This window comes from Antechinus flavipes, chromosome 6, assembly GCF_016432865.1.
Source record: "Antechinus flavipes isolate AdamAnt ecotype Samford, QLD, Australia chromosome 6, AdamAnt_v2, whole genome shotgun sequence".
In the NCBI taxonomy this organism is placed as follows: Eukaryota; Metazoa; Chordata; class Mammalia; order Dasyuromorphia; family Dasyuridae; genus Antechinus; species Antechinus flavipes.
Genome location: NC_067403.1, coordinates 9,349,446 through 9,377,092, shown reverse-complemented (window position 1 = coordinate 9,377,092; position 27,647 = coordinate 9,349,446). Strand labels below are relative to the sequence as shown.

At 35.4% G+C, this 27,647-nt stretch overlaps 1 protein-coding gene and 1 long non-coding RNA gene across 9 annotated transcripts in view; one reads left to right on the top strand and one right to left on the bottom strand.

The window, feature by feature from the left end:
- Positions 1-27,647, bottom strand: part of LOC127539674 (uncharacterized) — a 139,267-nt gene that overhangs the window by 49,937 nt on the left and 61,683 nt on the right. For 3 of the 4 annotated variants that reach the window (XR_007948013.1, XR_007948012.1, XR_007948015.1), the window contains exon 2: positions 26,494-27,346. This is a non-coding gene — a long non-coding RNA (uncharacterized LOC127539674). Of the gene's footprint in view, positions 1-677; positions 1,892-26,493; positions 27,347-27,647 lie in introns of those variants that run through there. The other variant, XR_007948014.1, reaches the window with a different exon arrangement.
- The window catches only part of LCORL (ligand dependent nuclear receptor corepressor like), a 150,841-nt gene that overhangs the window by 62,442 nt on the left and 60,752 nt on the right, over positions 1-27,647 (top strand). For all 5 annotated transcript variants that reach the window (XM_051963936.1, XM_051963934.1, XM_051963933.1 and 2 more), the window contains exons 3-5: positions 815-894; positions 1,819-1,948; positions 22,180-22,431. In XM_051963936.1, the coding sequence (XP_051819896.1) occupies positions 815-894; positions 1,819-1,948; positions 22,180-22,431 (462 nt within the window). The remainder of the gene's footprint in view (positions 1-814; positions 895-1,818; positions 1,949-22,179; positions 22,432-27,647) is intronic.

Genomic DNA, 27,647 nt, shown 5'->3' with positions numbered 1-27,647 from the left:
CATTACAACTGATCATTTTACTTGGTAAGTCTTCAGATTCCTCTAAACAGATATATTTATGACAATCTGTCATCAGACCATGTTTATAGTAGATGTCATTTGATTCATCATCACAGTAAACCTGCATTTGTGAAGTTGCTGAGCAAAAGGATCTTTTCAAAGTGTATTTCTTTCTGCACTGTGTGTGTATATATAATAAAACACACACACACACACACACACACACACACACACACACACACACATCCATGCTATAAATTTCTTGAAAAGGTAAGTTAATTGTCCGATGCAGGAATGTACAACTCTAAAAGTTTTGCATTTTGTACTGCCTGCCTCAAAAATATAAATAAAATTTACTTTAGACAATTTAGTTAAATTGTATTGTATTGTATTTGATTCATTTTTATGTTATTTCAATTATTTTCATAATCTTAAATGCTACACTATAGCTGCTATTACTTTATTGCATTACATTAGTATATTTGTTTTTTGTTTTTTTTGTTTTTGTTTTTGTTTTTGTTTTTGGTTGTTTTTTTTTGGTTGTGGTTTTTGTTTTTGTTTTTTTGTTGTTGTTTACTATGTTTAATAGTACAGATAACCAAGTAGTTTAATTTGTTTTTTTTTTTGAGGCTGCCACTACCTGATCTTATACTGATGTAAACTGAAGCTATGCCGTGTTGTCTTTTTTAAATTTTTTTTATTATAGCTTTTTACTTACAAAACATATGCATGGGTAATTTTTCATCATTATGTTGTCTATTTTTTAAAACATTTTAAGTCAGTGAGTTTAATGAAATTTTTTTTTCCTCTTAAGACTGTGAACCAGAAGAACTGACTGACTGGTCTATGGATGAGAAATGTTCATTTTGTAACCTACAGAAAGAAGCAGTCAGTGTAAGTTTGAATACTGTGACATTATTTCTAAACTATTAAACAATTGTAACTAATTTCTTACTTAATTTGAGTTAGGTAATTTTTATACAATAGATATATAATAGATATTTAATTTGGTAATTTTTTTTTCTTTTCTTTTTTTTTTTTTAAAGAAAAAGACCAGTGTTTTTTAGAAGTCTAACCTCCTACCATACTTACAAGTGCCAAGACCAATAAATATCAGTTTGCATCACCTTTTCTTGTTTTTTTTTTTTTTTTCCCCTCTTCTCCTTGGTTGATGAAAATGAGTCCTTTTCCACTCAGGTTTTCAAGGATGTATTGGGTATATGTGGAGTTTTAGTTAGGGTTAGTCCACACTGAAGCAGCTCTAGACATCTATGTTAGCTAAATTAGTGTAATTTTCTAGGATGAATCATTGTTAATGGGAGAATATCGAGAGATCCAGGTTCATGTCCTGGCTGGGCCACATTACACTTGGGTTGGTTCCATTGGGCATTCATTCTCTGGTCCTCAGTTATCATCAGGTGAGACCGATGTACTTGATGGTCTGTAAGAGGCCTTCCACTACTTAACCTGTGTTCCTGCGGTAGAGTCAGGTTCCACGATGTCCATGAGACCAACAATAAAGGTACAGATAGTTATGAATTGAAATGTTAATTCTTCTGACTCCATCCCTGTCTGCTTGTGCTCCCAGTCTTAACTGAAGAATTAGATGCTTTGGGACACAGGAGCCAGATGAGATTCCTCTTTGCCACGTGCTCCCAAGCCCGGAGATCATTTGTGCTCAAATAAACGCACTGGACAATTTAATAATCCACAGCCTTTTGTGTCGAGGATTCATCTTGTCTTTCAGTGTGTGCTGGTGGGATTCTCGAGTCTTGTGTTCTAAGTAACTTTTAGCACACGTTACTGTTTCTCTTCCAGGATTGTACACCAACTCTTGGTTCTTCACAGTCAACGCCTACCGAGGAACTATCATCTCAGGGCCAGTCCAACACTGATAAGATTGAATGCCAAGCAGAAAATTATCTAAATGCACTCTTTCGAAAGAAAGGTAAGAAGAGCAATTGTAAAGAATGAAAACTACAGAGAAAGCATAGAATAATCACATTGGTTTTTTCTAATGAAAAGGTTTCCTCATATATAAACTTAGTTTATTCTGAATGACTTTTCCCCCCATTATTCCTTCTCTTAGCTTCTCTTTTCTAATTTTTGGGGATAGCAGCAGATTCAGAATCTTTCCCAGTATTTTTCTAAGTTTCTCCCCGATCTTACTTTGTCATACTTTTTCCTCTCCTACCACAGACAACTGTCACTAATGTATATGCTTCTTATCCTTTATATTGTTGCTGATTTCAAGGCCTCAAACATTTCTTCAAGCTCAGTAAGTGATGAATATATTTGGTTGCTACAGCTATCTCTAGCAGCCTTCCATTCAAGTCTTCTCCCAATCAGGTTTGGGCATACGCTTGTTTGCTATTACAGTACTAAAATGGTCATGTGTATATGCTGCCTAATCTTAAAAAATTAAGTGCTTCATTTGTCTCCTGTCTAACTGAATTATACAAACTAAATAAGGTTTGCCGTACTTGATCATTTCATAGTTTTTCCCAAGTAGAATAAGAAGCTTGGATTACTTCCTAAAGTAGTGGGAATAAACTGTAGGAATATGGAAAATCCCTTGTGTTTTCTTACCCATTTTAGCATTTGATGGGGAACTAAACTTGAGTTTAATTTTTTTTTTCTATTCTAAACGATACTGAGTACTATACAGGAAATTGCAAATTTCTCCTTCATTCAGCTTTTTTTTTTTTTTTTATTCAAACACAAAGTTTAATAAGTTACTTTCAAGTTATCTTGCTCAAGACTTAAAGTTTTACAAGATAGACCCTTTTAAGAAATCTCTCCTTTTGGAAAAGTACATCTTGCCTCTAAGTTCCTAGAAACTAAGAAAATTCCTGAGATTATTATCTAATTTGAACCTACTTGTCTCATATTGTTAGCTGCTAACAAACACATTTAATACTTTGATAAGCTCAGCTAACCTTTAGTCTTTAATATCTACTTCCAAATTCTTTTGGAACATGTAATTTTGAAAAGGGACTTTATATGGTCTTAGATAAATAGTTTTCTAATAGAAATAATATTGGTATAATTTAAAAGTTTAAGTTTAGGAGTTAATATAGACAAGGGGAAACTAGCCCTCAAATTCTGAGAACTTAGAAGCTACCATATGTTTAAAAAAAAAGAAATTCATTTTTTTAAAATACAGCTTTTCAATTAATGATAAATCACAGATTTAAACCAGTTCTGTAGACCAGGTTTATACTCAAGTGTTAGGAAATAAAGATTTTCAGTGATTGTCAAAATTCCTGTGAGATTTTTATTCTACCTGAGATAAAAATGAAAAATCCATTGAATGGATTTTTGTTTGATTTAGAAATAGCCATTGTAGTACCCTCTTTTCATGTTAGATATTTATAGTGGTAAAAGCTGAAATTATCAATCGTAGCAGTTAATGTTTATTTTCTTGTAGTATGGAGTTGACCTAGACTCTAGTACCCTTTTAAGAGTAATCAATAAAAACTTGATGCCATTTCAGCTGTTTCAAGCATCTGGCTCTACAAGAGGTCTTCTGCCATTGGTTGGGTGAGTGTTCATGGATATTCAGTGACCTCTCCATTTGGCTGTTTGCTGTTTTTTCTTAACAGTCTTTTCTTAGAAGGACTTTTCAGGATTCTTACCCTCCACATTTTTGGCATCTTAGGTCTTTATCCTTGGATTTCTATTTCATCAGTACTTTTCAGATTTCACATAGTATAGTTACAGTCTTATTTTCCTTGTAACATTGTTAGAATAGAACCTTATTAAATGGCTTCAAACATGTTCTGGATAATTTAAAAACATAGATTTTCATGTACTGAACTTAACAAGCCATTATTTATTTTCTATATATTTGTCCACTTGATGCATATTAAGTGGTCTTAACTCCTTTCTCTGCCAATAAACAAAGTCCTGAATGAAAGGCAAGATGTATCTTTTAATTTCAAAGACTTAGGGATACCTCTGAATCTTGGGTAACAGATTTTTATATTGTTTCTTTTATAGTCATTTTGATAGCCAACAAATAGGCCAAGTTTGAGGAGACTTGGAAATCCCTGAAGCACAGATTACCCTGCTTGTTTCATGACAAAATTTCTCCTCCAAGAAAATATGATGACATTATTTACTGAACCTGCTACTGATGTTTTTGATTTTTTTTTTTTTTTAAATCAAGGTCCCATGCATATGTAACATTTTTTGTCATATAAAAGTCTTGACTCATTTTCATATTTTAAGGCCAATAGCTTATTGTTCATATATACATATATATAATGTAATCAAAATACTTTTCTAATTATTCTAGATTTTAGCAATCTTGTAGGTTTTTATTAGTAGTAATTAGTATTAATATCTACCATATGTCAGGCATAGTGCCTAAATGCTGGCTACAAAAATAAAAATGAAACTGGCCCTGCCTTCATTGTTTGCATTGTAATAAAGCAGAGTATATATCCATATGCTTATATAGAATATTACTTACCCAAAAAATCAAAGTGAAGAGAGTACACTACCAACCTAGCAGTGAGGATGGGGATTGAATCAATGGAAAGTCAAGATTTCTTACCCCAAATTTATTTTTCCACTTTTGTATCTTTTCTTTTTGATATGAACTGATAACAATGAAAACATTTAATCCTCTTTTAAAAATATTCCCTGATAGGGTTTATAACTAAAAAAATTAATTCCCTTGATCTAAGATTTCTTATAGAAAGTAAATATCATTAAGTCAAAATTAAATTTGACTAATATGTATTAGAAGTCACCAAAAAACTGTTAATTTTTATTAATGTAAGCCTTCTCAAGCTTATTGGTAGAAAGGTAGACTTTCTTTAAGTTGTGTTTGTAAGAATCCTTTGGTTGGTAACTTTACTTTAGGCACAAGTATTCTGTTAGTGAATTTCTTAACTGAAATTTGTAACAGAAAATTAGCAAACATTTAAGGAAGACATTTTATTTTAAATATTTCTCTGCTTTCTTGAATATTTAAACTTATTAGAATTTCATGTAATAAAAATTTGCTAGAATGTAAATGTAGTTCACATATAGTTGCTCTGTATAATATCATATTTATTTAAACCTTGTAAAATTTTAATATAAGACTAGCATTCTCTTTATAGATGAAGAATCTAAGTAAAATGTGGATATAGAATGATTTGTCCAGGACCAGATACTGAGATATTAATGAAATTATTATAGTTTATAGTTTAAGATTTGCTGGTCTGTTAAGAATGACCAGTGCAGTTTTCATTGGATTTTACTGAAAAAGTTTCTTGGCATTACTGGATTTTAGAAATACTTTTTTGTATGAAATTGTATAGATTGAATGATGGAAATGAATTGTTAATTGGAGGTAATAAAAGAAAGCCTGCCTTCATCAAAGTGTAATATATTTTCTTTTCCAAATACTCTCTTTAGTTTTTCTTGCATAGCAGTGTCATACTTCAGGGTTGTTTTGGGTTTTTTTGTTTGTTTGTTTGGAATTAATTTGATTTTTCTTTTCTTTTCTTTTCTTTTTTTGGCTTTCCATTTTTTATCACCACCTCCTTTTATCTGTATCGAAATGAATTTGTTGAAATCTCCCAGTTTGTTTGTTTGTTTATTTGTTTTGGTTTTGGTTTTTTGGAGGGGAGCGGGGAGGACAACAAACAATTGTGCCTCTCCCTCTACTGCCTTTCTAATGGATGGGGAAAATTTTCTACAAAGCTTCTCTGACTTTTTCCTACTATGCTAGCTCAGACTATGGTGATCAATAAGATACAATAAGTACTATATATACAATATATATAGACTATGGTGATCAATAAGATACAATAAGTACTATATATACAATATATATATATATATATATGGTGCTGAGATTTTTTTTCTCAGAATTAGGAAGAAATAGCATCTTTGAAAGCATATGTTATTTTCTAATTTCCATTTATCAATTCTAATTGGGGTGGCAGCCTTCTTCATTTATTAAGTACTTTTTCTGGGGCTAATCCTAATTCCCACCTTTCTTTTCTTTTCTTTTCTTTTCTTTTCTTTTCTTTTCTTTTCTTTTCTTTTCTTTCTTTTTTAAAACATAAACTTCAGAGCCTGCTTATTTTTGAAGAACTTTAATCTCCCATGGCTCACCTTTAATAGAGGGTAAAACCTTACATCCCCTGTCTGACATGAACATGGTGGGCTTAATCAGAAATGGCAATCTGCCTGCTAAGTCATGTTCACAGTCATTTTGTGGCCCTTGGTAATACTCTTAGCCAGGATATGGCACTCCTGTCTGTCACATCAGTGACAGCAACAGCAGAAAGGGTTTTTGTTTCTTTAATTGAAGTTTTTTAGTTTCTTTTATTGAAAGTTTTACATTTAATATGGAATACATATCTCTTTTGGTCTCTTGTATTTCCTATGCAGATTTGTATGTTTGTGGTATTTCTTGTGATCACACGTTAAACATCTGTTGTTTTCTAGGAATTTTAGAACTTTTTATGTTGCTAGCATAAAAAACAATTCTCATATGAGCATAAATTGATTTTAGAAATATTAATATAGAATTGGGTTATTTGGGATTTGGTTTTGCAAGACACATCAAGGATGTTAATCAAACTCTTGAAAAACATATGAACAAGGGAAAATTTAGTCCTTTGTGTGATATGACTCCATATGATAGGGAATTACTCCTCACTCTGAACTTAATTACTTAAGTCGGGGCTCATATAAAAATCATTATTAGATTGGAGAGCTTGATGTTACTAAGCTTTTAAAAAAATAAAACTACTTTTTAAAGGAATAACCATTTAAACAGTGTTTAGCTGTTTACATTTGTAAAAGAATAGAACTTTAAAATCAGAGCTAACACGTGTTATCTTTTTTTGAAATAGAATTATTCTTGAAAAGGATTAAGGAGAGGAAAATCTCAAAGTTCTGAAAAACTTCAGAAACCTTTTATAGTGAATTGTAGATGCAAATAATTCTAGAGTGCCTTGCCTAAAACATTTGATCTAACTAAATTAAATCTCTCATTTTTGCTCAATCTTGGAAGGAGATTTAAACTTAGATCCAATTTCTTTACACAGTTACTCCAGAAAACATGGTGGAAGGATCGTAGTGAATAAGCATCTCTTGAACCTCCTTTTAACGTGAACCAGGTTGAGCCTACGTACTAGGGAGTTTGATGTAGAAATAACAGGGAACTAGGAGAGAGGAAAGGGAAACATGGACGTTTTCATGAAGGAATTCATCATAAATAAACAGACTCCACTCTCAGAATGGATGGTGGGGTTGAAAATGAAAAAAGACAAAAGTCATAACTTGTGACAGGGTCTGGTTGAGAGGATAAAAGGGAAGGGAGCCAAAGTAGTGCCTGGGTCACAGATTACTGGTGGGGTAACTGGAATCTGGATTAGTTTTGTTCTAAGGGTTTAAAGATTAGGGAGTACACAACTAGGAGGACTGCACTCGTGTAGAAAGGAAGTAGGATAGAAATTGCTATTTCTCATAATCAGACTATGACAGGAAGAGGCAGGGCTGGAGAGATGGACATCTATGAATTTTGGTCTTTCTGAGAATTGCACCACAACTTCCCTTGTTGTGAAAATACATCAAAATCAATATGGAATCAAGGAGGCATAAGGAAAAAAGGTAATACATGGTGTTCTGGAAGTCTTAGTGCACTTTTAAGTTGCTAAATCTTATTGAAGTTTATGTTAAAGCTCAAAACTGCATTGAGATTTTTGGGAAACCATCTATCTGTAAGCAAAACACATTTCCAGATCTTGAAGGGACAAAAAGAAAGAAAATCTAAGAATAAGAACTAAGGGGACTTTCATCATTTGGGGAATGGCTGGACAAAGTTTAGAATATGAAAGGAATATATTTATGACATAATGAAAAAGATGATTCTAGAGAATCATGGAAAATATTAAGTGCTACAGTGTGTGAGGTGAACAGAACCAAAATGACAATTTTATACAGTGCTGACATTTTGAAGAAAAACAGTTTTAAAGACTTTAAGAACTCCAACCAAAAGGCTTGACAAATCTTGAGGGCCTAAGAGGTGATGAACTGCAAATTCAAAAAGAGACATAAATTTTTGGACATAGAATGCAAGATATGTGAATGGCTTTTGGAGATGTGAGATTTGAGGTCAGTAGATAGTTTGGGAAAGGATAGGTGGATTTGAAAATCATTACTCTGCATAACAAAATGAGAAGAAGATATTAAAGTTCGTAAATATAATCTCATGTGTATTAATAAGATTTGGTGATAATGTTAACTCATTTTTCAGTTGAAGGCAGTGAAACAGGAAAGCCTTTGTTAGAAGGCTATGGCTGTTTTAGTAGACTTCAAAATCAGTATTAGTTGATAGTGTTGTGGCAGCCAAAAACATTTTAATGCAGCCTTGGTCTGTATTATTGGAAGCGTGATGTCCAGAAGGAAGATTGCAGTTTATCCTGGTTACATTGTAGGAGTATTCATTTTGGGGCATTACACTTTAAGAATGTCATTACTCAGAAGGTAATGTACACCATACACAATTAAGTTAAAGAAATTGGGTGTTAGGGGCAGTGAGGTGGTGCAGTACATAGAGCACCAGCCCTGAAGTCAGGAGGACCTGAGTTCAAATCTGACTCGGACACTTAACACTTCCTAGTTGTTTGACCCTCAAATTACTTAACTCCAATTGCCATAACAAAAAAAAAAAAAAAAAAAAAATAGGGCTTTAGTTTGAAAAAAAGAGAAGCCAAGGTTGAACTTGGGTGATAGTAGCTCTTAAAATATTTGAAGGGGCCACATTTGGAAAAGAGCTCACTTTGCTTGGATTATGGAGGACAGAGATAGGATTAGTATGAAAAAAGCATTTTTCAACAGAAACAAACTTGTGAATTCTTAATAAGTATCTCAGGACATAACAAATTCAGTCTTTGTTTAAGTAGAGATTGGATGACTTCTTATTAAGGATGTTACAGAGGGAAAAGAGGGACTAGATTTGAGATCAGAGAACCAATGTTCAAATCCAAGTTTCAATATTTGATTCTGGACAAATCCCTTAACTCACCTAGATTTCAGTTCTCTCCTTGTAAAAGAGAGGGAGTTGAGTAGTTGACTTCTGGAGTTCCCTTTCCCTGGATTCTGGAGGAATCCAGTGCCTTCAGAAATCCTTTTTCATACTGTCTGCATATTCGTTTGAGAAAACAACACGGCCTAATGAATGTTTGTTCTGATTCTTTTTGGTTTCAGGTATACCATTGGATGAATTCATTTCTGTATACCCTTTCTCTAAAATGGAGGATGTTTGTCTACTTGCATATTAAGTACATTCCAAATTAAGATGGATATATACCCTTTATTGTATTTAAAATCAGAAGGCCAGATGAAAACAATACTAGCTTAAACAAAAAACATTACATAGCAAAAGCCTATTCTTGTTTATATCAGTTCAAGAAAATGAAGTAACAATATTTCAGATTTTATATGATTCAGATTTATGTGATTATTAAACTAAGTATATGTTTATAAACATGATTTTGAAAAATGTATTCTTTAAAAATGAATGCTTTTATAAATTTTTCCCTCCAAAATTTTAAAATTTGGATTTTGCTTTTTTTCTTTTTAAAGAATTGCCATAGAATGATAGAATATCAGAGTAAGAATCTTCTCATTTTAAAATGAGGGAAGTGACATGCAGAAAAATACAGTGACATATGTAAAGTTTTAGAGTTAGTGGCAGAGCCAGGATTGCTATATAAGCCTCTGTCCTCACAGTATTCTTTAGACTTCCCCTCAATTTCAGAAACTCATGGAACAGACTTAAATATTACAAACAACTATTTTTTAAGTTCCTTGGTTAAATAAAGTTTCCTTATCTTGTAGCCATGAAAATTGGGGAGGAAATTAGTCACTTTCATTAGAATAATATAATCTTGGACTACTGTTGTCTACAACTGAAAATTCACATTGCCAAAAAGCAATTTTAGACTTGAGGGGGGAGGAATTAATAGCTTTGTGCAAAAGGTGCAGAATATTACCAAGCAACAGGTGCCTTGAAAATTAGAATGAATTATATAGAAGTTAATAACTCTGTGAGACAAGAATTACTAAAAACAAAATGAAAAGACTGGAGAAATAGAAGAAAATGCAAGCAATATTACATTTTTTGAACTACTGAGATAATTGTGCCATTTAGTTTAACATAATGTCTTTTAGAATTGCAATAAGAAGAGATAAGAGATCTGTGCAATGAAGAATTGGTGAGGTATCCTATCTTTAGAGTACTTACACAGACTAACATACAGAACAAAAGATTATAAGTTCATAACATTTTAATCTGGTTTGTAATAGAAGCATTAGATATAAACTGCAGAAATTATCTGTTCATATTTTAGTTTTACAGAAAATAGCAGTTGTAAATTATATGCTATATTGACTTGGGGGTATATATAAAACAAAGTTTCTTAATTTTTTCACTTAGTAGGACATTGTCCAAAAGCAGCTTAATTTTTTTTTAATTCTTTAAAAGCTACTCTGCTATAAAAAGTACTTTATAATACTACAAAAACTACTTATGCTGTTTTCATACAAGTGATCCTAACTATAATCAGACCTGCCAGCAGCGGAATTATAATGGCCTTTAGGACTTTACAATCAAGAAGCTTTTTGAGATGCAGCAAATTCAGTCCAATCCAACAAGCATTTATTCAGTGCCTGTTCTAAAAGTGCAAAGAATTTTACTTCTTGCTAAGGAAAAGAAAGACAAATTTTAAAATAGTCCCTGACTTCCAAGAGAGGATACGGTCTGGGCAGGAGGTATTTAAACAGATAATGGTATTGCGAAATGTTACAAAGGGAGAGAGCACTGATAATTAGGAACCTTAGGAAAGATTTCCCATGGGAAAGTTTTGAAAGAAGATGGAGATTCGAGGAAGGGAGCATTGTTCAGAGTAGCTGTTGGGGAAGTACTTACAGAGTACTTACATGGCTTACAGAGACAGGGGAGGAAGGCTACTTTGGCCTGGATCTAGGGCGCCTGAAAGACTGGAGATGGCAAACCAGTACCAGATTGTGAGGGACTTCAAAGACCAGGCCTTAAGGAATACATCTTTTATCTAATGAGGTAATGGGGAAAAAGAATTAGATGGTAAGACCAGTACTTTAGAAGATCATTTAAGTAAGTATATGGAGCATTTATAGGAGAGGGATGAGACTGGAAGCTGATTGTTTGAAGTTTTTGTCGAAATTTAAGCCGTGAATTGATGGTCTGAAGTAGAGCAGGGTCAGAGCTGAACAACAAGGCATAATCACGGAAATAGAAGTAACACTTTGGAAACTGACCGGATTTCTGTAGTTATTTTACATAGTTTTATGTTTGTGTAGGTATTTTCTCCCCTCTGCAGTGTTATAAGCCATGTCAGGATAGGTTTTATATTGATGGTTTTATATTCTTTTTGCTTTTCTTATTGTCCAAGATGTTGATTTTGTGTGTATTCGACAATATATATTTAACAGATTTTCAGCCCAGGAGACCATGTATACTGAGCACAAAATGGAATAGTTTGGATTTGATGAGCTTTTATAGCAATACTCTGCATTCATTATAGACATGTAGATTAATCCTCCAGTCTAAGATCTAGAGGGGATTTTATAGGACCATCTAGTGCAACATTTGGGTGAAGAAAACTAAGGCCAAAGTAGTCACACATCATCCTCACTGTCAGGTCGTTCCAGAACATTGTGACTGAGTCACCTTATGGGACATTCTGTTCCATTTCTATGAAATCTCCAGTTATTAGAAAATCATCCTATTTTATCTAAAATATTAGCTCTATTATTATATTATTAAAATTGTATTTTATCTAAAAATGACTAACTTCTTGGCATTGGAGATAGCTTACAAGAGTATAAGATTTAGAGTTAGAGATCTTACAGATAATCTTAAATTGAGCATCCACAACGATTTCAACAGATTAAAATGTTGAGTCATTCTAATCAGATAAAATTTAAAAGGGATACATCTAAAATCTTTGTTTCAGAAAACCAACTTCCCAGAACTAGAACCACACAGTAACTATAACTGAGTAAGTTAATGAAATTATAATGGCCAGGTTTGCCTCTAGAGAGGTAGCTCCATCCTTATATGACTGTATAGAACATTTTGTGTTATGTCCTTAATTGATGTTTTGGGTACCATTTTGATGAGGTGTCCTGTTGACTTTCAAAAATTTTTAATTTTTACAAGGGATCTATTACTAAATAGGGAAATAAGGGAGGGGGAAACTCTGAAATGGAAAATCAGCTTGACAGGAGGGGTATGTGGCTTTATAACATTTTGTACAAAAACACTCGGACTTTGAGTAGAGCACAAGCTCCTTATGTCAGGTTAGGTATGATGATGGCAGCCAGAAAATGACAGTGGGATCCTGAGTTGCTTTGAGAGGTTCACTATCCAGGGCCTGAGAGAGCCTCTTCTCATCTGATTACGTTTGGAGAATCATATTCCATTCTGAATGTACAGCGTAGGAATATAACAGTGTAGGAAAGACACTGATAAGTAAGAGAAGTAGGGGACCAGGAAGTCGTGAGGTTCTGATCATGCCATGGAAGGTTTAGAAGTATTTGCTCTGGGAAGGGGAAGATTCTCAAGGTAATCTGGTTGCCAACAACATGGTTTGAAGAATGTTTGTCTTGTGGACAAGGAATTAGGCTTGTTTGACTTGGGGGTTGAAGTTAGTTTTTTTCAGAAGGAAGGAGTTCAGGTTTGTGTTCCGCTCTGTGCTCACATGACTTGGCCAGCAAGCATGTGTCTGCGTGACTGTAATTTGCCTTTCCTTCAAGCCTTGGGCTAGTGCTGGTTATGTAGACATTTCTTTGAGAGTGTCCTAGCCCATTGGCTGACCCCAAGTCTGCAACAGTTCCTACCCTTTTCTCCTTTGGTTTGTGAATTTTTTCAAGTCTAATATTTTTGAGAGAAGTTCCATCAGAATAGAAATATTTTGAAACTTATGTTGCTTAAACCTTGGTTGGAGACTGTGTCCTGTGGTAATTGCTGTTTGCAGTTCCTCCTTGTCCTTGGGAGGATGTACAAAGCCTGACATTCAAAATCCTCCCTGACCTAGTCTCCTTAGACATTCCTCCCCAGGAGGTGCTCAGTGCTCCAGTGTACCAGCTGGGTGCTCCCAAGTTCTCGAATACTCTCCCTCATAATTCCTCTGATCCTGCAACTTCTCGCTCTTGTTTACTTCCAATTGATCCTCAGTACAGTTCATTTGTACATACGTATTTGCTTATTTGTGAGGCCTTTAAGGGTAGGAACTGCCCTTTTGCTTCCTTTTGTGCCCTCCCTCTTCCTAATAAACCAAAAATCTTTAAAACCCACCTGATGATAAAGAGTAAGGAGCAGCCACACGAGCAAGTTTTGCTCCTCTTGTGGGCTTCAGTGCTTGTTAAGCCTGGAGAGGTTTATTCCTCTGTCCTCATTGAGGTTGAATATAGCCATGGCTACTCCCTATCACTCCCACTACCGCTAATGGAAGTGACCGCTCTTACTCTCAAAAGTTTAAATGCACCACATCACAGATCTGGGGCTCAGGTCTTCTGAGTCCACATCCAAGTCGGCACAAGGGGATAAATTGCCGAAACGCAGGAGAGAACCTTATGAAATGACACAGGAAACCTCAATCCAGATACAGGAAAGATTAGACACAGGATCATGGGGAGGGGGTGTAAAAGGAGGGGAGCACAGGAAGTCCATCTCGCCTTAGAAGCTGCCCTTTGTAGCACATCAGGTTTTGTGATAGGATAGGAATAGCCCGAACTTAGAAAATAGCAAATAACGGTACTTCTGTGGTTGCTGTGACATGACAGCTTCATGACTTGGTTGTCTTGTAGAGTAACAGATGTAGATATGAGAGCTTTAGGGTTGCTTTTCTGTCTCTGGCAGCAGAGGGTAATCACAAGTACAAAGACTGGCATTTCTGGTATAGCTTGCTTGAAAGGGAAAATGTGTTCAAAGGACCTTAAGCATGTGGGACCTGTTACTAACATGTGATTCTTAAAATCTTAGTTGCATATAAAATTGAGACAGAGAAAACTCAGAATTTTTGTTACCTAGCATTTCGATAAAGTAGAATATGCAGCAGATTTAGAATTTCATGGCACAGTGCATAAAATAGTTCCAAACCTGAACTCACGAAGACTCCTCTTGCTCTGTTCCAATGTAACCTTAGACACTAGCTGTGTGACCCTGGCCAGGTTACTTAGCCCTGTTTACCTTCATTTCCTCCCCTATAAAATGAACTGGAGAGGGGATGGCAAATCACTCCAGCAGCTTTGCCAAGCAAACCCCAAATGGACTCACAAAGGGTTGGATACAACTGAAAAATGGCTGAACAAAGAAATTAAATATGGGATACATAATCTTCTTACCTTTCCTTATATGTAAAATAAAGATGATAACTAACTTGAACTACACCAACGAAGAGGAGATACCTCTCTTGAAAGTTCTGCGTGCTTGTTAGTTCTATCTTCCTACGCAAAAGCAGCTAAGATCTTTTCAGCTCCAGCTTTTAAGTTTCAAATAGTGACTCAGAGTTACTACTGTGCTAATAGTTGCTATTCCCACAAAAATGTTTTGGTTGAGATCTTTTTGGGGAAAGATTTAGTAACAGAAATAGTAATAATTGAGTTAAGTATATAGTCTGATACAAATGTGAAAAAGATGTCATCCCTAGCTTTAAAGAATGTACTGTCTAGTTAGGGATTTCAAATCTAGTCTGTTGTTCCCCGTCCAAGCTAAGATTTAAGTTAAAAATAACCACAGTGCTATTGCACACATCCATTCATTTCTTTCTTTGCACCTAAAAAGGGTGAAGGAGATGATTTGGATGTTGATACATTTTATTAACTAAAATGAAGTATAATTGTCCTCTATCAGCAGGATGGGATATCCCGTCCTTTGCTAATTGTAAGAAATCTGAATATTGTAGAGAATGATGTACTCTCATCTCAGAGGCAGTGCTGACTCGGCAACTATAATGTGAGTGAGCAGATCTGGAGAAATTTGCCTGCAAGATGGGTGAAAAATAATTTCATTAGGTGATGTAAGAGGTTGGAGAAAAAACTAAACTCACTTTGAGATAGCCTTCGAAGAAGCAAAATTAGTTGGAGGAGGAGGTCAGAGGGAAAGGAGGCTAATGTATTAAAATCAGGACTAGAAGTGACTTTGAGAGATCTTTTAAAAAAAAAAAAAAGCAATCCATTTAAGAATTTATTAAATGTTCCTGCCTATCTCCAGAGGAAAGGGTGTGGGGAAAAATAATGTAGGACAATATCTATTACCATTTATGGGTAATTTTAAAAGACGACTTTCATGAAAGGTCTGTCTATACAACATTACTCTATCTTACCTGTAGTCTTTTTACCTTTTGAGAATTAATATCCTATTCAATGACTGTTGAGCCCTACTCAAAAATTGGAGAAAGTAAAACCAAATTGAAGGACACTGCAGCCTTTTAGACATGATTGATTAATTCAGTCCATTTAAATATATGTCTGAGCCCATGGGTGAAGCATATGCCTAAATATATTAGCATGGTTACTTGGGACAAGACAAGCAAAACAATATTTGGTACTGTGTGTATGCACAAGCAGAAAAAAAATCTTAAGAACAGATCAACAAATTAAGAAAATTTATAGCTAGCCCATAAACCTAACTTAATCCCATTGCTTTTCCTTGATATTTTATCACTTAAAATTCAGTGTTACCTAAATCTGAATTGTAAAGGACAGAATTGATCCTATGTGGTACCTAAGAATAAATAAAATACATAAAAACAGTTAAAAATATTAAACACTCCTATAATATCCTGGCAGCCTTCTCTGAACTCTGAACTTGTTAATTTTTTTTATTTTGTTTTAATTTTCAGTAGTGATTCATTTTTCCAAAAACATATAAAGATAGTTTTCACCATGTTTGCTGCTGCTGTTGTTGTTGTTGTTGTTGGGTTTTTTTGTTTGTTTGTTTTGTTTGCTGAGACAATTGGGGTTAAGTGACTTGCCCAGGGTTACACAGTTAGGAAGTGTTAAGTGTCTGAGACCAGATTTGAACTCAGGTCCTCCTGACTTCAGGGCTGGCGCTCTACCCACTGCACCACCTAGCTGCCCCTCACCATTCATTTTTTGTAAGATTTTGCATTACAAATTTTTCTCTCTCCCTCCCTTAACTTTTCCTCCTCCTCAAGCCAGCAAACAATCTGATACAGGTTAAATATGTGCAATTCTTTTAAACATATTTCCACATTTGTCATATTGTGCAAGAAAAATTAGACTAAAAGAACAACCACAAGCAAGAAAAAACAAATATACAAACAAAAAAGTGAAAACACTAGGTTTTGATCCATATTCAGGCTCCATAGTTCTCTCTCTGAATGTGGATGGCATTTTCTGTCCCAAGTCTATCAGAATTGCCCTGAATCACCACATTATTGAAGAAGTCCATCCCGTTTGACCTTGACGCGATCTTGTTAGTGTGTATAATGTTTTCTTGGTTCTGATCATTTCAGTCAGCATCAGCTTTTCTGAAATCACCTTTCTGCTCATTTCTTTGAGAACAAGAACATTCCATCACATTCATATACCATTACTTATTTAGCCATTCTCCAACTGATGGGCAGCCACTCACTCTCCAATTCCTTTGCCACTACAAAAAGGGCTGCCACAAACATTTTTGCACATGTGGGACCTTTTCCCTTTTTTATATTCTCTTTGGAATACGGATCCAGTAGTGAGACCATTGGATCAAAAGGTGTGTGCAGTTTAAATGCTTTAGTGTCCCAGTTTTCTCACGTCCTCTCCAACTTTTGTCATCTTAGCCAATCTGAGAGGTATAAACTTGTATTTCTCTAATCAATAGTTAGAGAGTTTTTGGCGTGATTAGAAATGGCTTTAATTTCTCCATCTGAAAATTTGTATTCATATCCTTTGACCATTTATCAATTGGAGAATGACAATTTATGTATTCTTATAAATTTGATTCCACTTTTTATTTATTTTATCAGAAACACTGGCTGTAAAAAAAAAAAAAAAAAACTATTTCTGAGCTTTCTGCTTCCCTTCTAATCTGGGTTACATTGGTTTTGTTCATGCATAAACTTTTTAATTTAATGTAATCAGAGTTGTCTATTTTGCATTTCGTAATGTTCTCTAGTTCTTTGCTGTAAATTTCTCCCTGCACCAAAGATCTGACAGGTGCCTGTCCCTTGCTCTTCTAATTTTCTTATTACCTTACCCTTTATGTTTAAATCATGAACCCCATATTTAGATCTCATCGTGGTACAGGGCACCAAATAATTTTAGATGTTACTTGCCAGCATTGTCTACTGTGCAATATTGGATTTTTCTTTTACAGGGTGCTTCCAAATCCATTAGGTGACTGGCAGCCGGTCCAGAGATTCTTAGTATTGCTTAGAGCCTCAGAAAGGATACAGTGCTAGGTTCTTTTCAGCCCTCAACCTATCATTGTGGTTTCCAAGCTCTTGTCAGTTTGGGATGAGCATTAACAAATCAACTGCTTTCTGTATGGCTACAGATAATTAACATTGAATAGCAAGCAGTGTTTCTGTCGAGAGAACAAAAGAACAGGCATGAAATCTAGCTAAGCATTAAGATTTGTCTCACAGAAGTCTGTAACAAAACATAATTTTGCTCAAAGGAATGTCAGTGGTGAGTTCCAGAGGGATACTGTTACTTTATTATATTTGCTGACTGAAACTCTTGAAGAGTCATGGAAATGTTCCTACCTTTAGAAAAGTATTAACCTGAATTGTTATTTTTACTTGTTCTGAACTTTGCTGACATGTTTTCTATAGCCCATAGAAGAGATGCAACTCCATTAAACTCCAAGGTGAGGGGAGAGCCCCTTCTCTGGACTTAGTCCTAGGACCATTTTGTATTGACAACACATAAAAGTTTGTTGCTTTTAAGTTTTGATATGTTATATATCAAAATTAATTAAAAGAAAATTCTTAGGTAAAATAATTATGTGCGATTCTCTAGATCTCATCCATTTTAGAATAATTCCTTTTCTAATCACATAGATGAAGCATTAGTAGCAATCAGATTATCACTGTTAGAACATCAAAAATTAAAGAGACTTGGTCAGTAAAGCACTTTTGCTGTCATATATTTATGAATGGTTACTGCATGTCCAAATTTTTTCTCCTGGCCAATGATCACCTTCCTTACTTTGCAGATTATTGTATTAAATACACATTATAACGGAGCCAGTACTTTTGTAAAGATGGTCCTTTAGCACTCAGCTTTCTTCAGAATTACACTGCCTTAACTTGGAATAATGAGCATTGGTTTAATATTACACTCGTGGCTCTCAGCTCTTTATATCCCACTTTTGTGTGTTTCTCCTCAGCTGAAGTTTCTCTTCCATTTGGACTTTGTGCCAAGAATTAAGAGAACATCTTAATAGTGAACTCATTTTCCTTCTTTCTCACCTCTTTAAAATTTTCGAGAACATTTTGTGTGTATATATGGATGAGATGGAAAAAATATGCTAATCCAGATACCATCGAAGGGGTTATGTGTGCCATAGTAAGAACTGTTTTGTGTACTCTGATATTCTTACTATGTATACATAGTAAGAATATCAGAGTACACAAAATAGTTTACAGGAGACAAGATCCAAGAAAGAGAACAGCAACAAAGTACTTATTTTCACATGTTTATTAAATGTGAAAAGTATATATAATAAATAAAGAAGCCTAATTTGGCAGACCCATCATTTCTAAAGTGTGAAAGTTGTGCACGACTAAGTATTCTTATTTCTATTTCAAACTCCCTGGGGATTTTTTAGAACCTTACTCTATGTCATTTTACCCCCATTTTGTGCAGTAGGGGAATCCTTTCATGTTTACATTTAATTTGAAGCCATCACCCACAAGTAAACAATACTTTTCAAAGAACTCTGCCCCATTTTCTATCTGTTGACCTAGAAGAACAACCGGTACTACTGGCATTCTGATTTTTGTTATTGTTTAGTCGATTAGTCAAGTCCGACTCTCTGTGACCCTATTTAGGGGTTTTCTCGGCAGAGATATGAGAGTGTTTTGCCATTTCCTTCTTCAGCTTATTTTACAGATGAAGAAGCTGAGGCAAAAGAGTGCAGTAACTTGCCCAGGTTCATATAGGAAGTCTCTAATGCCTGATTTGAAGTCGAGTTCTCCTGATTCCAAAGCCAACACTATCTGTTGTGCTATTAGCTGCCCTAATATTTTAAATGGGGTTTTATTTTCATGAACACCCAATATTGTTTTCACACAGTGTCAGGGAAAGAACTTGAGTGCTTTAAGAAAAATTCATCTTTTCATTTACCCTCTTTAATCTCTGAGACTTCCGTCACTACTCTATTATTAGGTAAAAAAAGGATAATTTTCACTTATTTTTGGCAATGGATTAATCCTGATTTTAGATGATAATGCCTATCATTTCCCTATAACTCATATACATAGATATTGATTTTATTAAAGTTTTTTTCCCTTGAGAAAGCATGACTCATTCATACATAAATGCAATCCATCATCCCCAACTCACTTGTTTAAACAGTCACCCAATTTTTTTGGATGACCTAGCAGTGGACTTGTTGTGGCCTTAATACTAAGGAGATGGTCCTATAATCCTTTAATACTATGTCTTGTTCAGCTCTTTCCCTAGGGTAGTTTCTGATGGATTTATAATAGTTTCCTTAGTAAATCTAGGAATACAGGCACAAATCTGTATCTACAGCCAAGTAAGAAAAACTGGCGTAGGCCTTTGGTTGAGCATTTGTTTTGGTACCACTCAAAGCCATAAAACACTGCTACAGCTAAGTAAAACATACATCATCCTAATAGGATTCTGTCATATTTTTCACCCATAGGCAAACCACCCCCCATCACTTTCTTTATCACTAGTTTGTCCCTAGCACTCTAGTAGTAATAGAATCTAATAAAGCATCAGAATTTGGACTTGAGAAATGGCATTCTTTCCACTATCCCAGATTGGTAGAGTATGTAGAAAAGACTAAAATTAACTGTTCTCTGCAGATTTAATGTTTACTTTTCTTCAGTGTGAATGACTTTTTACCTATTCAAAAATCCAATTTTTCTTTGTTCTCTCAATGAAATGATATCTTCTCAGCAAACTGGCAGAGTGAATTGACCAAATAACATGAAGGTGAGATCCCACTGCAACATGCTCTGGAATTGTTCTATTTGAGAAGCAGATTGGAGAGTAGGAAATGTCCAAAGCAGTCTTAAAATATTACTAATCTGGGAACTATTCTTACTGAGAGAGACTATGTAAGGGATCTTTAATGACAAGAATATATGATTCTTAGTAAATGAACTTTTAAAACTGAGCCTACAATGAGTTTCCTTTACTTGAGTAACAACATCAAAATATTTCAAGAAAGAGATTTAGATCATGTTTTATCTTTTAACCTTGAATTGGTAATGGGACAGGGAAGGGAGAAAGAAAAGGATAAGGAGAACTATTAAAAACTAATTTACAGTCTTTGTTTTTTCCTTCCCATTTTCTCCATTCTATTAATTTAATTGTCTTTAATATAATTTTTCATCTATCTTCTTTAATCCATTCACCACCATTGTTATAATCAAACAAATACACACAGTAGGTCCAATGATCTTTTGCCAATTATTTCTCCTAGGTATTTGCCCATTTATTGTTTCCCATTATAATAGTTCAAGGGAAGAATTCTTAATTGTTCAAGTGTAGTTGCAGTTATGTCTTGCTGAAATATTTTGTAATTTAGGGCAGAATGTGGTCAAGTGGTTTTTATAAATAGGTTTTTATATAGGCTATTTAAATAGAAAGTTATAAATTCTTAATTTAGTCATATGGAAACCTCTTACCTTTGAAACATTAGGTGGGGAAAATGCCACAGTGGTTTCCTCAGTTTATATTTTTTAATATACAAAGTTTGTATTTAACAAGTTTCATTTCTTGTATGTAGTATTTTGTTAAAATAAGTAGAGATATTTACCCTCTTAACAGCAATGCATAAAAAGAAAGGAACTTGAAAAAAATCCATGTAAAAATTTTGATAAAGAGAACATATGGAGAATTTTCCTAAACCAAATGATTCTACTTTACAACTACAATAGTAAAATTTTGATTGCTTTTCTACAAAGAATTCTGCTCGTGTTTTTTTTAATAGATTATGATAGGAGATAAAAGAGTTTTGGTTTGGAAATATCCAATAATTTTATAAAGTAACACGAAATTAAATTGAACGTGTTATTTGTTCTCAGTTATCATTAGTTTAGAGGCATGGACCATAGAAGAGCTAAGACTCTAAAGAGCTGATTTATAAAATTATATTATATTAACTTGTTAATTATTAGTTTAGTTTCCTTATTGATGATAATTTTAGCAGGAACCTATATCTGGTCCAAGGAATATATAGTAGGAAGGTTATTTATCTTAAGCCATTCTCCTTTTTCTTGACTAGCTTAATGAGAGTTATTGGTTCATTAAATAACTGTAGTTTACATTATTTGAAATATTTTCATTGATAGTTCTCCCAGGTATTATATTTACATGTAGATTACTTACTCTAAAATTGGGGATAAATTTCAGAAATTTTTGTAATGTCTTGCATTATATTTCTGATTTGTAAAATGTTTTTATTCATGTAGTAAGCTGTTAATAAAAATCACCTTATTGACTACTTGTTATTGGAAACTTATGGAAAACTTTAAAAAAAACAGTTTAGGTACTCTATTTCTGTCAGTTTGTTCTTATTGGCTACTTAAATTTACTGGAAACTTATAGAAAACTTAAAAAAAAAAAAAACCACTTTAGATACTCTATTCTCTTTCTGTCTAATTTGTTATCTTTAACCTTTAAAAAGTGATAAGCACTTGCTTCCAAAAGTTGATGACAATGATGGTGGTAGTGATGGTGATGATGGATGATAAGGGATATTCCAAGTTTTCAGTTAACATGTTAATATAATAATTAACGCTCAATTTAAAATGAATATTGGATAGAATTTCAGAAACCATTGACAACTGGATTGATTCTAAAAAAAAAAAATTTCTTAATCATGATTTGTAATTTTGAAAAAAATTAGAAATACATATATTTAATTTCTATTTTCTAATGCTTGTTATATGTATGTTTTTTTCCTAGATCTTCCTCAGAACTGTGATCCTAACATTCCCCTAGTTGCTCAGGAATTAATGAAAAAGATGATACGTCAGTTTGCAATTGAATACATTTCAAAAAGTGGTAAAATTCAAGAGAATAGAAATGGTTCAGTTGGACCAAGTCTAATATGTAAAGGTATCCAAATGAATCAAATAGAAAACTCCCTTCAGGAAGAGCAGGAAGGCCCCCTAGACCTCACTGTGAATCGAACTCAAGAACAAAATACTCAACAAGGTAAGACTTTTGTAATATAACATATATTAGCATGTAATTATTTTAGAAGCATAAGTTTTTTTTAACTTATTCTCCTTTGATTGTTTATAGATAAAACATTTAATATATGGCCAACGCTTATCTTCTGTAGCATGTAGTAGAGAGTGAAGAAAATACCAAAACCCTCATTTTGACTAGTAATTTGGTAGAAGAATGATATCTCTTTTCCAGAAATTCTAACTAGTATCAAAGTATCACTTCTTCTTCCTTGAGTATAATCGTATTGTACTAAGAAGAAATATGACCAAAAGCAAGTAACTAACTGATTAGGAAGTGAGACAAGACTTATACAATTAGCATACCTAATAATGAATGCTCAGCATGTACATGCACTGTAATAAGTGCTGTTAATTTGGAATTAGAAAAAGAACTAAAAGATGTGTCCTTTGGCCTAAGGCTGTTTAGTTAGGAAAACAGGAAAAAAATAATATAAATGAAAAAAATTACATGCTCAACTACCACGAGAAAAACCAGTAAGAATACTGACTTGATATGGGCCAGGAAGGCTGAATAATGTTTACAGGAAGGGATAATCATAGACTGATAGCTTGAAGCAGCCTTAGGAATCATGTGATTTAATCTTCTCCATCCTCATCCATGGATGACATAACTGGGTCCAGGGAGGCCCACTAACCTGTCCAGGATGCAGAACCAAGATTGAAACTCGGGTACTAGAGAGCCTTTGTGGTTATTGCAGAGAGAACATTTGTTGGAAGAAGTAGAACATTCCAGATGTGTTAAGAACAACCAATAATTTTGCTTAGCTAGATCAGAAGATCCAATCTGCCATAGATAAGAAAATGGGAATATTCAAAAGAGAGAGGAAGAAACCACGGGAACTGGTTTTTAATTTGCTCAAGAAATTCTGGGGATTTTAAAAGACTTTTTTTTTTTTTTTAACAAAATCAGGAATATAATGGGTATGTTAAAGTTGGTTATGAAGGATGAAGGAAAGGAAAAAATTAAGATGACTTCAACTAACGAAAGAAGATAATAGGGATATAGGGAAAAACACTTGGACCAGCCTCATTAGTCAGAGCTAAGATGGTACACATTAAGGAGTCAGTGAGGAATAGACAGTCCATCTACAGATCACCCACTTACACAGGATGACAGCAGGATCTGTAAAGATGAGGGGACCATCATGTTATGCTCCTCTTTCTTAGATGTATAAAGTCATGATAAAATTCCCTCAAATAATAGAAAGTAGTTAATATGCTTTCATTTTATTTTATTGAGCTTCAATTTTTCCCTTCTGCAAAATTCAGTAATCCCTCATTTCTTTCAGTCACACCTTGTATCGCTGGGTTTTCAGACCTTTCACCATTCTGGTCATCTAGAGATCTCTTAAAATATGAGATCCATAACTGGGTACAATATTGTGTACTTGTGGCAAGCATGGAGCACAAGAGAATCAAGGCGGCCAAGGTTCTGGTGGCCGGCTAGCCCCCCAGTATTCTTTGCAGAGTACCCTCGGGTCCCCTCCGGCTGGTGAGGGAGAGGAGCCACCTTGGGTGAAGGGCCCGGCCAGTAGTCTGGGAGAGAGGGAGACTGGTAGCCCAAGGACCAGGGGCCTGAGGAGGCAAGAGAAAAGGCAGAGTGGGGGTCTTCATTGAACTATGGAAAGCTCAGGTACTGAGAAAGAAGTGGAGGCTTTGATTATAGGCGGCCTTTTCAAGGAGTTTAGCTACAAAATGGAGGGACAAGATAGAAGGACAGATCACGTGAAGCTTTTTAAGAGCAAGGGAGACCTGGGGGTGGGGGGTGCTGCCCTAGAGAAGCAGTGGCAGACAAGCAGAGATAGGAGAAAAGGGAGGGATGCCCTGAGAGAGGCATTGATCTGCTGGAGAAGATTGAATGAAATCTCAGCAGAAAGGCCCACCTGTGAGAGGAGAGAAGAGAAGGACAGTCTGAATGAAAGGCTCTTGTCAAATGTGAAATATGAGGCAAGGTCCTCAGCTGAAAGAGTGGAGGGAAGGAGGAGCCAGGAGAATTTTTAGGAGGAATAGAAACATTTTCAAAAGCTGTTGTGGTGAGGGGGATATTAAATTAATTATGGAAGTAAAAAAGAAATTCCTTGCTACAAGAGCCCAATGGAAATCACATTCTGGATGTGTTCAGCATGGTGCTCCCCCCCCCCAAAACTGTTGTTTACAACAGAATGCAAATAGAAGCAAAGGCACGAGATAGTGGGAGTCGTCAAAAGCTGAGGGAAAGATCAGCAGGAAGATAAAGGGAATGGACTTGGTAAACAACTGAGCTGGTTCTCCAAGGGGTCAGAAAGGAAAGACATGTAGCCAGCCCAGGATCTCGGGCCTAGAAAAGAGCTAAGGAAGGGACTGATGTGAGATTGAAGAAGAGTATTTGGGATTTCAAGCCAAGGAAGAGGCAGAATGGAAACCCATAGCAGTCAGAGAAGGAAATGTCACAGTGGACAAATGTGGAAATGGCACATTTGTGTGGGTGAGCGCAAGTTTAAGCATCCGACATCTCTGTGAAGCTGAAAAAAAAAAAGGAAAAAAATGACTCCTGGGAGTCATTAGACATGAACTCCCAGAATAGTGATGGGCTGGATGGGGGATGGGGATTGCCCAGAGAGAGGGAGAGGAGAGCCAGGGAATAGCTGTTTTGTGCAAGGAATATTCATTCCCCTTTCCCCTCCCTAGGCCATCAGTGTGGGGGGGAATGAATGAAAGTGCTGGGAAGAGCAGCCAAGGAGCCTCTGCTGGATTTCAGGCAGTTTTGTCAGTGTCCTTATTTATATGTAAAATCATTGACTTTGCTAAGAGAAAGCATCAAATAGATAAGTGTGTATTTACACACTTATATTAGTGTTTTTAAGAAGCTAAAATTCCGCCATTGTGAATGTTCTTTTTTTGTTGGTGAAAGTTGGAGCTTTTCTGCAACCTAATAGAGACTTTGTTCAAGAAATGATCAAAAAGTTTCAGCCCAAGAACACATCATGCCTTGTCTCCCTGGTGATAAGCCTTTCCAGACTAAGCTAGGCTCGTTTCATTCTCAGACATACAGTTCAGTAAGAACTCACGTTCGGGTTTTCTGATTTCAGTTTCAGTGGTTTAGAGAATATCATACAATCAACTTAAAGTGTCATAGATGGGAACTTTGGCGTTTAATAAAAACTAATTGATCATAAACTTAACTGAGTTAGGGCCATGTCACTATCCGTCTAGACTAACTGCTTTTGATGCTATTTTCAAATGTAGATTTTGCCAAATGCTTGTGCTTTCATTTGAGACCTTCATCTGAAGATGACAAAATGTAATGCATGTGACAGTAAAGATAGCTTATGTCCAAAGCTTTTTAAGTTTTGTGAAGTACTTTTATGACTTTTGTGAATCTTGCAGTAACCCTGAGGTAGGTATTTAATTATTTCCATTTCACAGTTGAGACCTTAAGAAGTGACAGCACAAACATATGAAACAAGATGCAAACTCACATCTTCTTAAATCTTAAGTCTAGCATCATTGGTATCAAATTCAAATAGAATTGGGGGCCACTAAGCCATCCATAAGGATCCCTGCGGGCCTCATTGGCTTAATTTTAAAATGTAACATTATCAATGCTTTTTGTTCATTTTTATTTATTTTGTAAAACGGCCAAACTCAGGAGCATTTGAGCTTTATTATGTAGCTGGTGGCCTGCGTGTTTGACACGTCTGCACGGCTCCGTGCCGTCTCCACAGAGCAGCCCTGATCAGAGACGGCTGTCCAGATTCCACTTGGGGAATTCACAGTTCGCTCGGCTAATTAGCGCCTTTCGTTGTTGGATGAGTCCCTGATTGAAATTAGAAATGCTCCTCCCCTGGGCTGAAATGTACTTTCCTAAAATGTCAACCCAAGGGTCTTGGTTCTGCCCTCGGAACCATACAAAGCAAGGCTGCTCCTTCTGCTTCTCCTTCTGATAAGATCTCAGCCACCATTTCCCTGTTCAGACTTAACCTCTATAAAGCAACATCTCCCACTTCCCTGATCATTTCCTCTATAGGATGATGGTTACACTTACCTTTCCCTGAATAAAATGTATTTTCTCTCAGCTGATGTGGGACTTGATAAACCTCTCCTGTTGCTCTCCAGTGCTACTTTCCAGCAAGAAACTTCCCCCTCTCGCAGCTGTCTAGTGTTCTGAGAATACTAATCCCAGATCTTGGCTTCCTGGGTCTCAGACCCCTGTGCAGTGCTGAGATACTGTGTCACCCAAACTGTGACCAGACTCAGAACTTGGGTTAACTCCAGTGTGGATGTGGATTTGTGCAGCAATGAAGTTAGATAGTGAGCTTAAGCACCAGAGGGAAACATGTACTTGTTTACATACAGCTCTTTCTTCTGTGAAAAAAGGTGATAGTGATAGTGTTTGAAGCACAAAATAGTGGGAAGGACTCGAGATCAGGTCTCGTCCCGGACCTTCGCTCTGTTTGTGTTAGCTGAGACACAGGTTGTGGTAGCTGGGCTGTGCAGCTAAGCAGGGCTAGCACAAGTCGGATTTCCTCCTTTCTGCACCATTGTTTTTTCTCTGAACTCCAAGGAATTTCTGGCACTTCCTTTTCAGTCACACCCACTGTCATATAGTCTGTCATAAACATTTAAGTACCCGATGATGTGCTTTAGCCCTGGGGACACTAGTACCAATGAAAGCAAAGATGGTGTCCACCCTGGAGGAGCTTCCAGTGTAAGGAGGCAATTTGGAAAGCATGGGAGTTGGGGTGTTGGGGCTCCCACAGATCCCTAAAGTGGGAGTGGCTGGTGGGAACTGGGGGGGGGGAAATACTATGCCTTCATGAAGTAGGGGCCTTTGGATATGATGAAAAGCAGTCGGATTCAGTCTAGCAGCATGGTGAGAGTTCCCAGTGGTGAGTTTCCTAGGGAAAGAAGAAATGTTTGAGAGTTTCAGAGAAGACCAAAAGCTGTGTCGTTGGTGGAAAATAACAATTATCAGAAGAAATTTTTATACATAAAAATAGCATTTAAATTCATTCATTAGCCCCATAATTTAGCACAGAAAATACAGACAAGGAACAATTTTAAAGACAATGGAAATTTGAATCAGAGCATTGATTTCACCAAGTGTTAACAACACACACGTTGTCACTTCGAGTCCAAATTCTAGTAACACTTATAATCTGTCTAGAATTGAGCACAGTGTGTTGCACAATACCATTC